Source organism: Nannobrachium achirus, assembly GCF_963921795.1.
Source record: "Nannobrachium achirus genome assembly, chromosome: 13".
Lineage (NCBI taxonomy): Eukaryota > Metazoa > Chordata > Actinopteri > Myctophiformes > Myctophidae > Nannobrachium > Nannobrachium achirus.
The window spans coordinates 32106708-32120391 of NC_137833.1; the positions used below are offsets into that span (position 1 = coordinate 32106708).

At 43.4% G+C, this 13684-nt stretch overlaps 1 protein-coding gene across 1 annotated transcript in view; it reads left to right on the top strand.

Moving 5' to 3' along the window:
- Window positions 1-13684, top strand: part of LOC308297268 (attractin-like protein 1) — a gene marked incomplete at both ends in the record, with an annotated part of 368613 nt that overhangs the window by 92613 nt on the left and 262316 nt on the right. Inside the window, 1 exon segment of the mRNA XM_080740683.1 lies at window positions 6385-6539. Within this exon segment, the coding sequence (XP_080596809.1) occupies window positions 6385-6539 (155 nt within the window).

Below are 13684 nucleotides of genomic sequence, written 5' to 3' on the forward strand. Positions count from 1 at the left end.
CTGTCTGTCTGTCTGTCTGTCCGTCCATCACAGCGGCGCTTGCACCCCCCCCCCCCCCGGTATTTATCTATCCATCCAGAGCGCGCGCGACAGACAGAAAGGGCAGACAGCGCGACAGACGGCCAGCGCGTGTGTGTTGTCTCTCTCTCTCTCTCTCTCTCCTCTCTCTCTCTCTCTCTCTCTCTCTCTCACAGAATGGAAACGACAGTTACCATACTACCAGACCAGTAACGACTCATCGAGAGAGGGAGAGGTTCATATATAGAGGATACAGCCAAAAGCGACCTGATCATTTAGTTGACAGCGCCATGCAGCCGTTAACTGCTGCTGCTTATTTATTTAGGAAAAGAAACAAATGACAGAAAGAAGAGAGGAGGGAGAGAGCGATCGATCCACTCCCAGCCAGTGTGCATAAAGTTCAAGTTCATTTAGGCCTACGTGTATATTCGTTTTTCCCGAGGGGCGATTTGGTTGCAGCAATAGGCCTACATAACTTAAGAGCGCAAATGTGTGCGTGTGCGTGTGTGTGCGTGCGTGTGTGTGTGCGTGTGTGTCCAGAAACGTTTTGGAAACGCCACCTTAATTGTCTTCTTGGCTTGCGATCATAAATAGCCTACGAATAACGAAACCACCAGCAAAATATCCTATATCCTTCATCAGATAAATGAAGGGGACTGGGGTAAAGGGATATAAGAAATTGTCCATTTTAGAAGTATTTAACTCATTGAGTGCCAATCCCGAACTAGTTCGGCTTTATTAGCGTATCGTAGTGTGCCGATCCCGAACAAGTTCGGCTTTTAAAAAAAAAAAAAAAAAAAAAAAAAAAAAAAAATTTTTTTTTTTTTTTTTAAAAAAAAAATTTTTTTTATTTTTTTTTTTTTTTTTTTTGGACCCCATCAAATCTGGTGAACATGATTTCAATCGCGATTTTGCATGTTCCACCCCCATACAACCCCATCTAACATACAGGGCAGCCATTTTTGTTTACATTACATGTAAAACATAATGGCGATTATCTCAAGAATGCCTGAACGGATTTCCAATCGGATTTTTTTGTTTGAAAGCTGTGAACAAACTGCACAAATCCACTCCAATGCAATCCAGGATTGCATTGGATTTTTTAGAGCTCATTCTTCTCTGTTTTTTTCCCATGCATGAGGTGTGCAAGGTTTAATCATGGCTAAGTTGACGAAAATAAGGCTTCTAAAATGCTTGGTAGCCAATAGCTAACTTCAAGCTAACTTCATCCTCTTCCTGTACATGCACAAAGGAAAGTGTCCTTTCCTTTGTAAAAAAAGTCATGGCTCCAGGGCTTGGGCATGCATTACCAGCATATCTCTATTATTCTCTGGTCACTGGGCGCCCTCTAGTGGTGATAGGCTGGCACTCAATGAGTTAAGCATTTTTGTTCGTTTAATGCACTTGTATATGGAGCGATTGGAGCCTATTAGGCTATCTTATAGGCCTATGGGCCGTCAGGCGCACAAATATGGATTGTTTATGTGATGATGATAATGATATAGGCCTAATGCAACAGCGCGACAATAGGTGCATTTACATGACCAATCTGATCTAAATAAAGACAGACAGACAGACAGACAGACAGACAGACAGACAGACAGACAGACAGACAGACAGACAGCGTTGTGCACAACTGTGCGACTTGTCAGTAGCTAACTATATATTCCATATCCATCAGTTTTGGGCCGACGATATCATTTGATAACAAGACAGACCCCAGCCAAACTGCGAAAAATTGCCGATCTACAAGCTCACAAAGAGGTGTGTCTACAGACTACACAACATGCATGCTTGCGAGTTTGCAGATCTGGTGAGCTACCCAAAGGCATACTATAAAGCTTTGATTAGATTTGATTAAATAAGCCATGTCACAGTGACCCATTGTAATTTGGCAACTTTTTTGAGCCTATTTATTGTTAAATCAAGTAGGCGTATAGACTATATTTATTGCTCCTAATAATTAACAAATTAAGCCAGCAATATAGCCTACATTACAGCTACGTGATTTCATCTGTTCTGTATGATATTATTCAATCATTAATGCGGGGAATGGCGCGTCGTTGCTGTCGGTGGCTCCAGTAGGGCGTAGGGGGCTGCCCGGGGCTCCGGTGGGCCTGGCAGGCTGGCCCAGGTGCCCACTGAACGGCGGGGTGACAGGCGGTGGTCCGCGGGGCCCGGGGACCCCCGGAGGAAGCTCCGATGCTGCCTGGGTGTTGGCGCCGCCTCGGTGGACGCACAAAGCCTTATTGCTTGGTCAATTCTCAAGGGATTTTTCTAATTTTAAGTACTGTATATCTGTGAAGTGTCTGTATTCATTCAGTGTATATAAATGTTTTAATTGTCCCTCCATCAAACCATCAAGCTTGAAGTAGGCCTACAGAAATAATACTAGCCCGTTACAAGATTGCGTTGAGAGAGAGAGAGAGAGAGAGAGAGAGAGAGAGAGAGAGAGAGAGAGAGAGAGAGAGAGAGAGAGAGAGAGAGAGAAAGAGAGAAAGAGAAAGAGAGAGAAAGAGAGGGAGAGAGAGAAAGAAAGAAAGAAAGAAAGAAAGAAAGAAAGAGAGAGAGATGGGGGGGAGATGCACATAAACTCATTCCTTTTTTTTCTTCTTCCACCCCTATGAACTGCCGCTCTACGCACAGCTGAATCGTTCGCTTATAGAAGCAGCGGCCGCGCATAGAAGGGCTTTCCTAGGGTCGGAGTGGTGATGTCTATAGCAAAACGGGGACACCCTGCCTTTCCGACAGGTTTATTCGAAATGGCGTTGTTTCTAAATCGAGACGTTTAGGGTCGTAAAGGCGATGTGCATAGAAAAGAGGAAGCACCCCGCCATTTCGACCCATAGAAGTCAATGGTCGGAGTGGCAGGGCGTCGGTATGGCGGGGTGTAACCGTCTATTTAGTTATGTTACTGTATCTGTTTAACCACTTTCAAACCGGCGTCCCTGATTTGGGCATGTTATTTATTCGTCTCATTCCAGACCAAATGGAGAGTTCCAAGTACATCTGGTGACATCTAAATTCAACGTAGTGCTTGAACTGGTTGGAAACAAATTGAAAGTAATTGGAAAGCAGTCAGAATTGGCAAAAAAAAAAGAGCTGTAGCTAACCCCTTACAGCACCGCAGTAGGGAGGTGTAAGGGTTAAGTAATGCTCTGCTCTTCACTGACTGCATGTGTTTAAATTGTGAACTTTCCCACCAGTAACCCATGAAATAGTACTGACTTTCTGTATCTACTTCACCGCATGAATAGGATCTAATTCAAGTGGAAAAGGTGGTGATATTTCAACTGCTACTATTTCAAAAATAAAAGAGACTAGATAACATCAGCCACGTTACCCCACCTTTCAACCCACTGCAACCCTGGGACTGTGTCTGTGTTTTATCAGATCCACAGCACCATTGTAACTTTAACTTGATATCAATGACATTTCACTTTCACTTCCACTTATGCCTGTGCTGATGTGCTCTGTGTGTGTGTGTGTGTGTGTGTGTGTGTGTGTGTGTGTGTGTGTGTGTGTGTGTGTGTGTGTGTGTGTGTGTGTGTGTGTGTGTGTGTGTGTGTGTGTGTGTGTGTGTGTGTGTGTGTGAGTGTGTGTGTGAGCCCAGTGAGTATGCAGTAAACAATGGTATTGATCACTGCCTATTATTAACACCATTCTTTAATAGGCAGAAACCAAAACCAGAGTACATCATTATTTTTAAGAAATTGAAAAAGGGCAGTGATCGAGAGCAGAGGTGGAGAGGATAATCTAGTGTGATTTTATGTATTAGGAGTTAACACAAGGAGCATTTGTGTTGGGGTTGTTGCCCCTACAATTTTGCTATTTAGACGGCACGATCGACCTGCAGATTTAGCGCACCGCACAAAGTGGTTGTATTTAGACTCTGAATTGGTTATGGATGTGTTTTGGACATAAGATAAATGAAACCAGAATGTAGTCTCCCATTCCCTTTAAGAATGGGAGTTTTGTTGCCCAGTTTGATTGAGTATTGTGTTTTTCATTTTGTTCAAATAATTGCTAAATAGCTCTATGAGTGTTTGTTCAGTACAGGTGCCTCCTCGTCTCTCCAGGTTTGTAGTAAATCGAAAATCCCTTTTCTGGTCAGGGTACCAATTTTATCCAATCGGGAAAGAGAACCCATACAGGAGGATACAGGAAAGAAGTGAATGTGGAAGTGACGGCACAAAGAAATGAGCATACAAACTTGAGACTGGAACACTATCAAATTGAAGCTGATAAATGCCATGGGTAAAGCATTACTTTACTGTAGCTACAGAGACAGATAAAGAATGCAGGAGGCTATGGATTCATGCCATTCTTACATGACCTGAGGTAGGCTATTTGAACATTATCAGCAGTGTAGGCAGGCTCCTTACTGAAATAAATAAATCTCTTTTCCTAACCCGTTCTCTCCCTCTTCCTCTTCCTCTCACCACTTTGGAGATGCATAGGAAGTGCAACTTTTGGTTTAAATTCATATTAATAGAATTAATGAAGAAAATAAATGCATAGTCTGTCGTTGGTGAAAATTACAACTGTGTCTGTTGGAAAATAGTTATGATAATTGTGCTGTCACTTAGCGCCGTCCTGCACAGGGTGGAAGATATTTCTTTTCACTCACTGACTCTTTGGGAACAGTTGTTTATAGAGTCACTCAGTACATGGGTCACTCTCTGGTCGCCCTCTCTTTTACTTGGATGCTTTGTACGCTATATCATGTTAACATGCACACACACAAGAGAGCGTGCACACGCACACGCACATACACACACAACTCAATTTGCCATGTCTGTGGCGCTGTCACTCTCTCTTTCAGAATGGAACGTGTTGCGAGGATCAGGTGTCTGGTATGGCATGTTGACTCTCAGACGTTCCACTGAAGAAATATTCTATAGAGCTCACAGACATTTGAACATTCCTCCCCTAAACCTTCCAGATAACTCCCAGGCATTTCCTCCTATTCTGTCAAATCATTTGTGTGATATTAACAACACATAAACACATTTCAATTAATAAAGTTAAAGTTCAGTTACCTAATTTATTCATTTATTCCCCTAAAAGAATTACAAAGCAGTGGTGGACAGTAACATTGTACATTTACTTCAGTACTGTACTTACGTACATAATCTTTTGATTATCTGGATTTTGCACTAGTATTTGTATTTTTGGATACTTTTCCGACTTTCAACTCCACTACATTTCAAAGACAAGTATTGTACTTTTGGCTCCAATGCATTTCACTACGTTTAAAGATAATGTTTTTGGGCTTTTATGCCTTTATTGATAGGACAGTAGACTCATTCGGAAATGGGGAGAGAGAAACACAGCAAAGTTGGTCGGGATCGGGAATCGAACCGACACGCTGTCAGGCTACACCGAGCCATGCAGTATGCACCTGGACCGGTAGGCCAGCAGGCAACCCTTCACTACGTTTCTAGGAACGAAAAAGTACATTATGAATTAACCAGCCCTATTTCAAATATAGTGAAAATAGCAGATCTACAAGATTATGCATGATGAGCTTGCTATTTTGCTGCTATTTTCACTGCTAGCATGCATTGTCCACCACTGCCTAACAGTGTCGTATTTATTCCCCTATATAAAATGTAGGTAGTGGAAAGACCAGTATGGCTTGCGGTAGTGGAGACAGTCATGTTGCAGAAACAGCAGGAGTGCCTCAGTGCAGAGTCAAAGTGGCTGACGGTGCTATGGTTGGAAATGGAGACGGTATGGGAGGCTAGCACAGTTGGTCTGCAATATGTGACCTATGACCCCCACACACACACATGCAGACTGAGACCCCCTACTGTGTGTGTGTGTGTGTGTGTGTGTGTGTGTGTGTGTGTGTGTGTGTGTGTGTGTGTGTGTGTGTGTGTGTGTGTGTGTGTGTGTGTGTGTGTGTGTGTGTGTCACGTGCACACACGCCAACATGCGTGTGTGCATGGTGTCCATGAAGGACCAGTTGGCATGAAGGGCAGTCACGGCAGGCTAGGTCAAATACCCAGACTGTCACCATCAATAAAGTGGCACCACAGACACATGCACGCATGCACACACACACACACACACACACACACACACACACACACACACACACACACACACACACACACACACACACACACACGCACACACATAACTGACACATTAACACTTTCCTAATATTTCACTCTCTTGAATTACTTCGTTGTCTGTCTCTCCCTGCGTGTGCATATCCCGCTGCTTGTGTTTGTGTGGGTGTGTGTGCGGGTGTGTGCGTGGGTGGGTGTGTGGGTGTGTGGGTGTGTGCACGTGTGCGTGTGGGTGTGTGGGTGTGTGTGTGTGTGCGTGTGTGCGTGTGTGTGTGTGTGCATGCAGGCTGATCCTCAGAGACAGTGGTTCGTCCAGGTACCTCCACTCTGCTGTGCTGTTCAGTGGAACTCTGCTGGTGTTCGGGGGCAACACTCACAACGACACGTCGCTAAGCAACGGAGCCAAGTGTTTCTCTGCCGACTTCTTGGCTTATGATATTGGTAAGGACACTTAAGACCTTTGCACACTGCTCCTTTTTTTCGGCTGAATACCGGAGCGAATTTCGGAAGCACGAAAATTAAAAAATCAATCTCATGTTATGTCAATCACGTTTGCACACTGCCACCTGTATTTATTTTCGGACCAGGGTTGTTTTTTTTTTATTTTCGCAGCTGTCACCACTGCTCTCTCTCTCTCACTCTCTCCTCTCTCTTCTTGGCCAGAAAATGGCCGGATTTCGGATTTCCAAAACGCAACCAAAAAACGCAGCAGTGTGCAACCAGCTTCAGACAGCAAGAACATGCACACAAGTGGCTTCACAATCATTTGTGGATATGGCATTCACTTACATTCAGTCTAATCGATAACTCCATATGCTGACTTTAACCTAACAGATATTAGGCCCAACCTATTTGCCCAACCAAGATTGCAGTCAAATCAAATGTGATATGCCGTCCCCAATCAACTGGTCTGATGGCCAAGATCTTTACATACACACTCTTGAAGAGGTCCGTGTGATGTGCTCGTGGTACAACACACACACACACACACACACACACACACACACACACACACACACACACGCACACACACACACACACACACACACACACACACACACACATACACACACACACACAACTTCACTTAAAAAATTCCAAGAGAATCATGTGTAGTTTACCATTGAAACCCTATACTTTTTTAACCGGGGTCCCCCATGGGTCAATACTTGTACCCTTCCTTTTTTCCCTCTACACCAAATCTATTGTCTAGGTGCAATTTGTCTTAGGAACATTTGCATTGTGGCACTACATTTCTTGGTAATTTAAGGCCCACTGGACTCCCACGTCAGTACAGTGTGGTGCAATTCTGTTTTCCCTAATGCTGAGTTGACACTGGCAGCTACAAAAGATACAAAGATACAAAGCTACTAAGCGACTCTCTAAGCGAGAATATCTAATGTAAAAGAAAATTTAAAACCTGGGTTTAAAAAGAACACAAAATAATGAGTTTCCCCCCATTACAAGCACGAACTGTGTGGAGAGAGAAGGTGAGTGGAAATGATTAAACAACACTTGGTCGTTTTGGAGCTTTGAAGCTGCCAGCTCAACTTGGATTGCAGCTTTGTAGACGTCATTGCAGCTATAAATGTCATGCGTTAGCTTTCAGTGGCGTCAGTTCAGCAAAAGCTAAGGTATGGCAACATGACTGGCTTCGCACGCGTGCATGACACCAGTCATGTTGCCATACCTTAGCAACAGGCATGATGATGATGATGATGATGATGATGATGATTACTGCCACACCTGACAAAATGCGCCGCTAATTAACAATAATACATTGCACCTGTGCTGACCTACTGAACCGGGGAATAAACCATTTGTCAAGATAGGGTGGGGATACAAGTGTTGTGGAGAATATAATACCTTGTGAAAGCAATCATTTTGTTCTAATTTGCATTGTAGTTAGTTTAAAGTGATTTAATAACAGAATAATCAACACAGATAGTCGTAGAGACACACACATTACAGTACATTTCTTTCTTTCCCCCTGGAGGTATGGCAGCTTCCATACCTTGCCATACTCAATTGATGCCTCTCTGCTTCCATCGAAAATGAATGGTAGCTTGTGGCTTTGTAGCTGCCAGTTTAAATGCAGCCTGAACGTTGACCTGCATTTGCAGAGGCATTCCTGTGCAGTTCAAATGCATGCGAATCAGGACCTGACCCATCGGTGTGTGCACTTCATTCAGTGTGGAAGAACATATTTTATACTTACTGTATGTAATTGTAACAATACCGATACCAGTGTTAATAACATTTGGTGAGTAAAAGTACAAAAGTATTGCCATCAAAATAATGCTTAATAAAATTTATCGAAAATAGCAACTCAATAAGCTCACTACGCAATGATTTGTGACGAGCTCAAAGTATGACAGAACTATCTCTTTTCTATAGCACTGATCTAAATCTGAGTGACTAGGAACTAAAACTGTCAAATAAATGTAGTGGAGTAAAAAGTACAATATTTGCTACTGAGATGTTATGGATTAGAAGTATTGAAAAATGGGATGGGAATACTCTAGTAAAGCAAAAGTACCTAAACATTGTGGTTGTACAAGTACAGTACTTGAGTAAATGTACTTAGTTACTTTCCACCACTGACTTCATTTGACATTTAGAACTTTTTGAGGTCAACAATACATAACATGCCGCATGGGACCCCCGCTGTTGATGTCGGCAGTCAGCCTAGTGACATTGCCGTTTAAGGGTGGCAATGTCATTCTAATGGTCGGTCAGCCGGTCGACACCACAGCTTTCAGTTGAACAAGGCTATAGGCATATAGCGTACCTTGCATAGGCTGTCGCCCTGTGTGAGGGGGAAATAGTAGACTGTGAGAGAGCAATGGCGTGACAGAACAAGAGAAAAGCAATAAAAGAACAAATAAATGAACACGAAAGGAGAAAAGGGACAGAGAAAGAGTTGGAAAAGGGAAGGGGAGGAGAGTGAGGGGATGATAGAAGGGACGCAGAGAGAGTTACTGGGAGAGGGAAGGAGAGAGCGAGAGGCCCTTCACATATAGATGATAAAGGACTCCTGTAAAGCATCCATACCCAGCAGCATCAACAGAGCAGATGGCTCATAGACACGTTGAGAATGCTGCTTCCATGGGGAAACACAGAGAGACAGAGAGAGAGAGGGAGAGAGGGAGAGAGAGATAGAGAGAAAGAGAGAGAGAGATAGAAGAGATGGGAAGGAAAAGAGGGAGTCCACTAACTCTCCATAGGTGATCCTCTGCGGGAGAGGTGGGTGATAGACGGAGGGATGCAGGAAAGACGAGCTGATAGCGGGGAGGAGGAGGTGTGTGATAAGTCACGTTAAGGTGCAGGAGCGTAGAAAGACAGCACATTCATCAGGATAGACTGAGAGCGAAGGACGCATAGAGAAGGTCATAACACAGTAGAATTCTTAGAGTTCATGTAACTCAGATTTTGTTTTCACTCTGGGGGCTCTATTTTGATTGTCTTAGGTACCAGCTCTTATGCCCTAACTTAAAGGCCTGTCCATACTAACTCCGACCACCAAACTTTTCGTCTGAGAGTTCCGACTTTCCGACATGCAGCTTTCTGAACTCTAATTCGGGGTAATGCTTTTTAGAAGATGCGATTGACGTCATTTTGTAGTTGAACCGGACCTTCACGAAAAGTTTGGTGGTCGGAGACAGTATGGACAGGCCTATTAGTTAAGACTGGTACGACAATCAAAATAGAGCCCTCAGAGTTAAATAAGGATTTTACATTGATTTGCATTACATTTTTCTTTGTTAGCACCTGGAGTGCCTAACACGTTCCCACACATGTTAAGGTACTATTTTCAGCCAATGGATGTTGTATAGGCAAGGTCAAAGTGGAACTATAGGTGAAAAACTGCACTTGTTCTGGTAAACTCATCACCTTATCTACACTATGTGAGATAAGGTGGGTTTTCTATTAAAACCCATATAAACTGTATATATATTTTTTTTACCAAGTATCCTGTATCATATAACAAACACATTTATACAATTGTACCAAATCAAGCCACGTGAAAATCGGTTGAGAATGTAGCGAATTGTAATGTTGTTTAATTGTGGACAGACAGTCCTCCTTCAATAGACATGGGGCAATCATGCATTAGGAGGCACATATGGTGGCTGCAATAACGTATCACTTCAATGAACAGCACGGTATGTGTATATACATGAGCTCACCTATATACCCGTAAGCTCTGGCATATACAGTACAGCACCCAGTGGTCAAAAATAGCAGTGCAACAAGGACAAATAAAATAAAAATGCATTAGCAGTAACAGGATGTTCATTCATATTCTGTGGCATATTGTGCTGACAATAAAAATGTTTTGCTAGCATTATCTCGGCAACAAATGGGGCAAATCTTAGTAACAAACCTTCCTAATCCCATTACTCATTGTAGTTAGTTTTTTGCAGACGCATAGTTTATAGAGGGACATGACACCATTGGGAAATGTAATATTTGTGCACCGCTTAAAAAATGATATGGATTTCAGGTCATATGGCCCAGTCTTACTTTGACTCTATCGTTGCTGTCGGGCAGAAACCTTTTATCTCTGTATTGAAATGTTTTTAATTTTTTTTTTCCTGTAAATCAGGGGTCTTCAACAGGGGGTCCGGGACCCCTAGGGGGTCCTCGGAGTTATTACAGGGGGACCTCCAAATCTTTGTGTGATAGGATCTAGTTTTTTCCCCCTTTATTATATTAACCACTTGAACCCTAGCGTCCATATTCTGAGAACTTTAGCCAAAAATAGAGCCTCGCAGCGTTTGTAGATCGGCTATTTTTGGCAAAGAGCTTTGGAGGGGGAAAAGAGCAGACTAAGTACAGTGAAAGGTCAAGTTTATTAACTCATTGGTTGTATACAGCCGAGCAAACCAGAGATTGTTCTATGTCTTTCACTGCCTGGCTTCTCTTACCTGTTAACGTGGGCGCGATCCAGTTTCCATTGTGCGCGATCGGACACGACTAGGCATCGTGCGTGCGGGTATTCCATCAGCTTCTCAAATCCGTTGAAACTTTGAAAATTCATCCATACGTTCTCTATCTGTAAGCCGTGTTGTTTACACAGAAAGCTAACGGGCCGGATATAGAGGACGGATCATTCGCTTCCGGTTTCGGCCTCAATGTTAATCGGTCCGTCTCCAAACATGTCCGTGTTGAAACCGATCCCGGAGGATTAGTTCCGCTGCTATAAAAAATCATTTTCTAAATTAAAGCTTATTAAATCTTAGGGTTCCTCGGGAATGGCTAGTATTGACCGTTCAAGTGGTTAAATATCTGAAAACACACAAGATTCAAGATTCAATACTTTATTGCCATGTCAACAGAGTTGATTGGAATTTGTTTTAGTGCAGTTCTTTAAAACATACATAGAACATACATATAGACAGACAACACGGGTGGGAATGCAAAAGATACAAAAAGTACAAAAATAGATTCAGTTCATCAAATACACTGTTCACATATACACTGTTGATCGTGCTGTTAAACAATGAAACTATATCTATGAACTGATCGTGGGGGTCCCTGCTTCATCTCTCTCTCAACTAAGGGGTCCTTGGCCTGAAAACGTTGAAGACCCCTGCTGTAAATGAATGCATCATTTTGCTGTAAGTAGCAAAAATAGTTGATCTGCAAGGTCACTGTCTGAGGGTTTTATACCTATTGAAGAAGAGATTATGACTAGATAATGAAATACATTGGATCCTTTTGGAACACACGTTTCTTTTTCCATTTCCTGAAAAGTAACGTTTTTGGACATACAAGGTTCCCACTCGACAGCGACGCTCTATGCTTTCTACTAAAGGGAGAAATGGCAGCCAGCATGCAGCTGTGATACTTCATAGCAGAGAGGAGACAGACGGGCTGAGAGGAGCCAAGTGATTGAAAGAGAGAAACAGAGAGAGAGAGAGAGAGAGATGAGAGCATAATAGAAATAAAGACTAAATGAATGGGGGATTTAAAAAGGGAGAGCGAGAGATGGCACAGATGGTAAAAAGGCTTTATCTAAAGACAATAATGCCCTGATAGGATGAAGGCAAACAATGAGCTTGTGAGTAAAAGGCAAAATCAAAGGTAATAAATGATAAAGTGTTTGTTTATGGAGGCTTTTGCATCCTGATATGGCTGGGGATACTGTGGCATTAATGCGGCACTGTGTGTGTGTGTGTGTGTGTGTGTGTGTGTGTGTGTGTGTGTGTGTGTGTGTGTGTGTGTGTGTGTGTGTGTGTGTGTGTGTGTGTGTGTGTGTGTGTGTGTGTGTGTGTGTGTGTGTGTGCACTTTGTGTGTGTGTGCACTTTGTGTGTGTTTTTTGTGAGCACCATAAACAGCAAATGTGTGCATTTACATGCCCCTCAACGCAGCACAACCCAAGCCCTCTCTCAACAAATATCATCATTTATTCATAAACGCTCGTATCCACCGATCTGCCCGGCTTTATCGCCCACAAGACACCTCTTTCTCTCTCTCGCTCACTGCAGTGACGGGAGGGAGGGACGGACTGATGAATGTATGGAGGGGGAGATGGAAGGGAGAGGAACAGATGTGTGTGGAAACTGTTTCATTTCCATTGATTTTTCAATTAGGTAATTGTCTCAAGCCTTAATGCTGCATCAAACTTCAGTTTAGCCATATCTATGAGGTTTTCCTGTGACATACAGTACGAAGCCTCTGCATCATTCGGCTGACATCTCTCAGGGGATGTCATCCCACCACCTCAAACTCAACCTAGACAAAACTTGGCTTCTTCCTGCCTGCTCTTCTTGCCCTCTGCAGCATATTTCCATCTTCAACAACCTTGTGACTCCTGAGTCTGCTGTCCTTCAAGGCCCACATTGCAGTGATGTCTCGCTCCTGTTGGTTTGCACTATACAATAAACATACATGAAGATTCTGCCAAGCTCCTGATCCAAGCCCAAGCCCAACTCACTCCTTGTCTGTCTGCCTGTATGACAACTCTACAACCCATGTAGAATAGTGTAGCCCACCTGGTACAAAATCTTCCAAAAATATCTCCATATCTTTTATCGTTCCGCTGGCTCCGGGTCACTGCATGTGTCCCAAAAAGAATTAAGAACTGTACTGGTAATGACCTACAGTACAAGTCAGACAAGGGCACGGCACCCTCCTACCAGCAGACTATGATGTAGCGCTACACTCCATCCTGCACACTCCAGGTCGCCCATCTCTCTTCCGCCTGATTTGGAATCGCACATGAGTTCTGGGCGGAGCCGTTTGTTTTCAGCCAGCGTTAGCGTTAGTTTCAGTGAGGTTAGGTTTAGGGTTAGGGTTAGGGTTAGGCATAGTTTTACTGAGGTTAGGGTTAGGGTTAGGGTTAGGCATAGTTTTACTGAGGTTAAGGTTAGAGTTAGAGTTAGGGTTAGGGTTAGGTTTAGGTGGTCGCACCTCCGCGCGGTCCAAGCGAACAAAAAGGAGCGCTCCCTAGCTCCAGTTCAGCCAATCAAAAGCTTCCATGGGTGGGCCGGTTTTCCCAGAACTCATGTGCGATTCCAAATAATGCCTCTCTTCCCCCCAAGACTCTTCTCCCTTCTTCCTGACTCCCAAGCTGTGG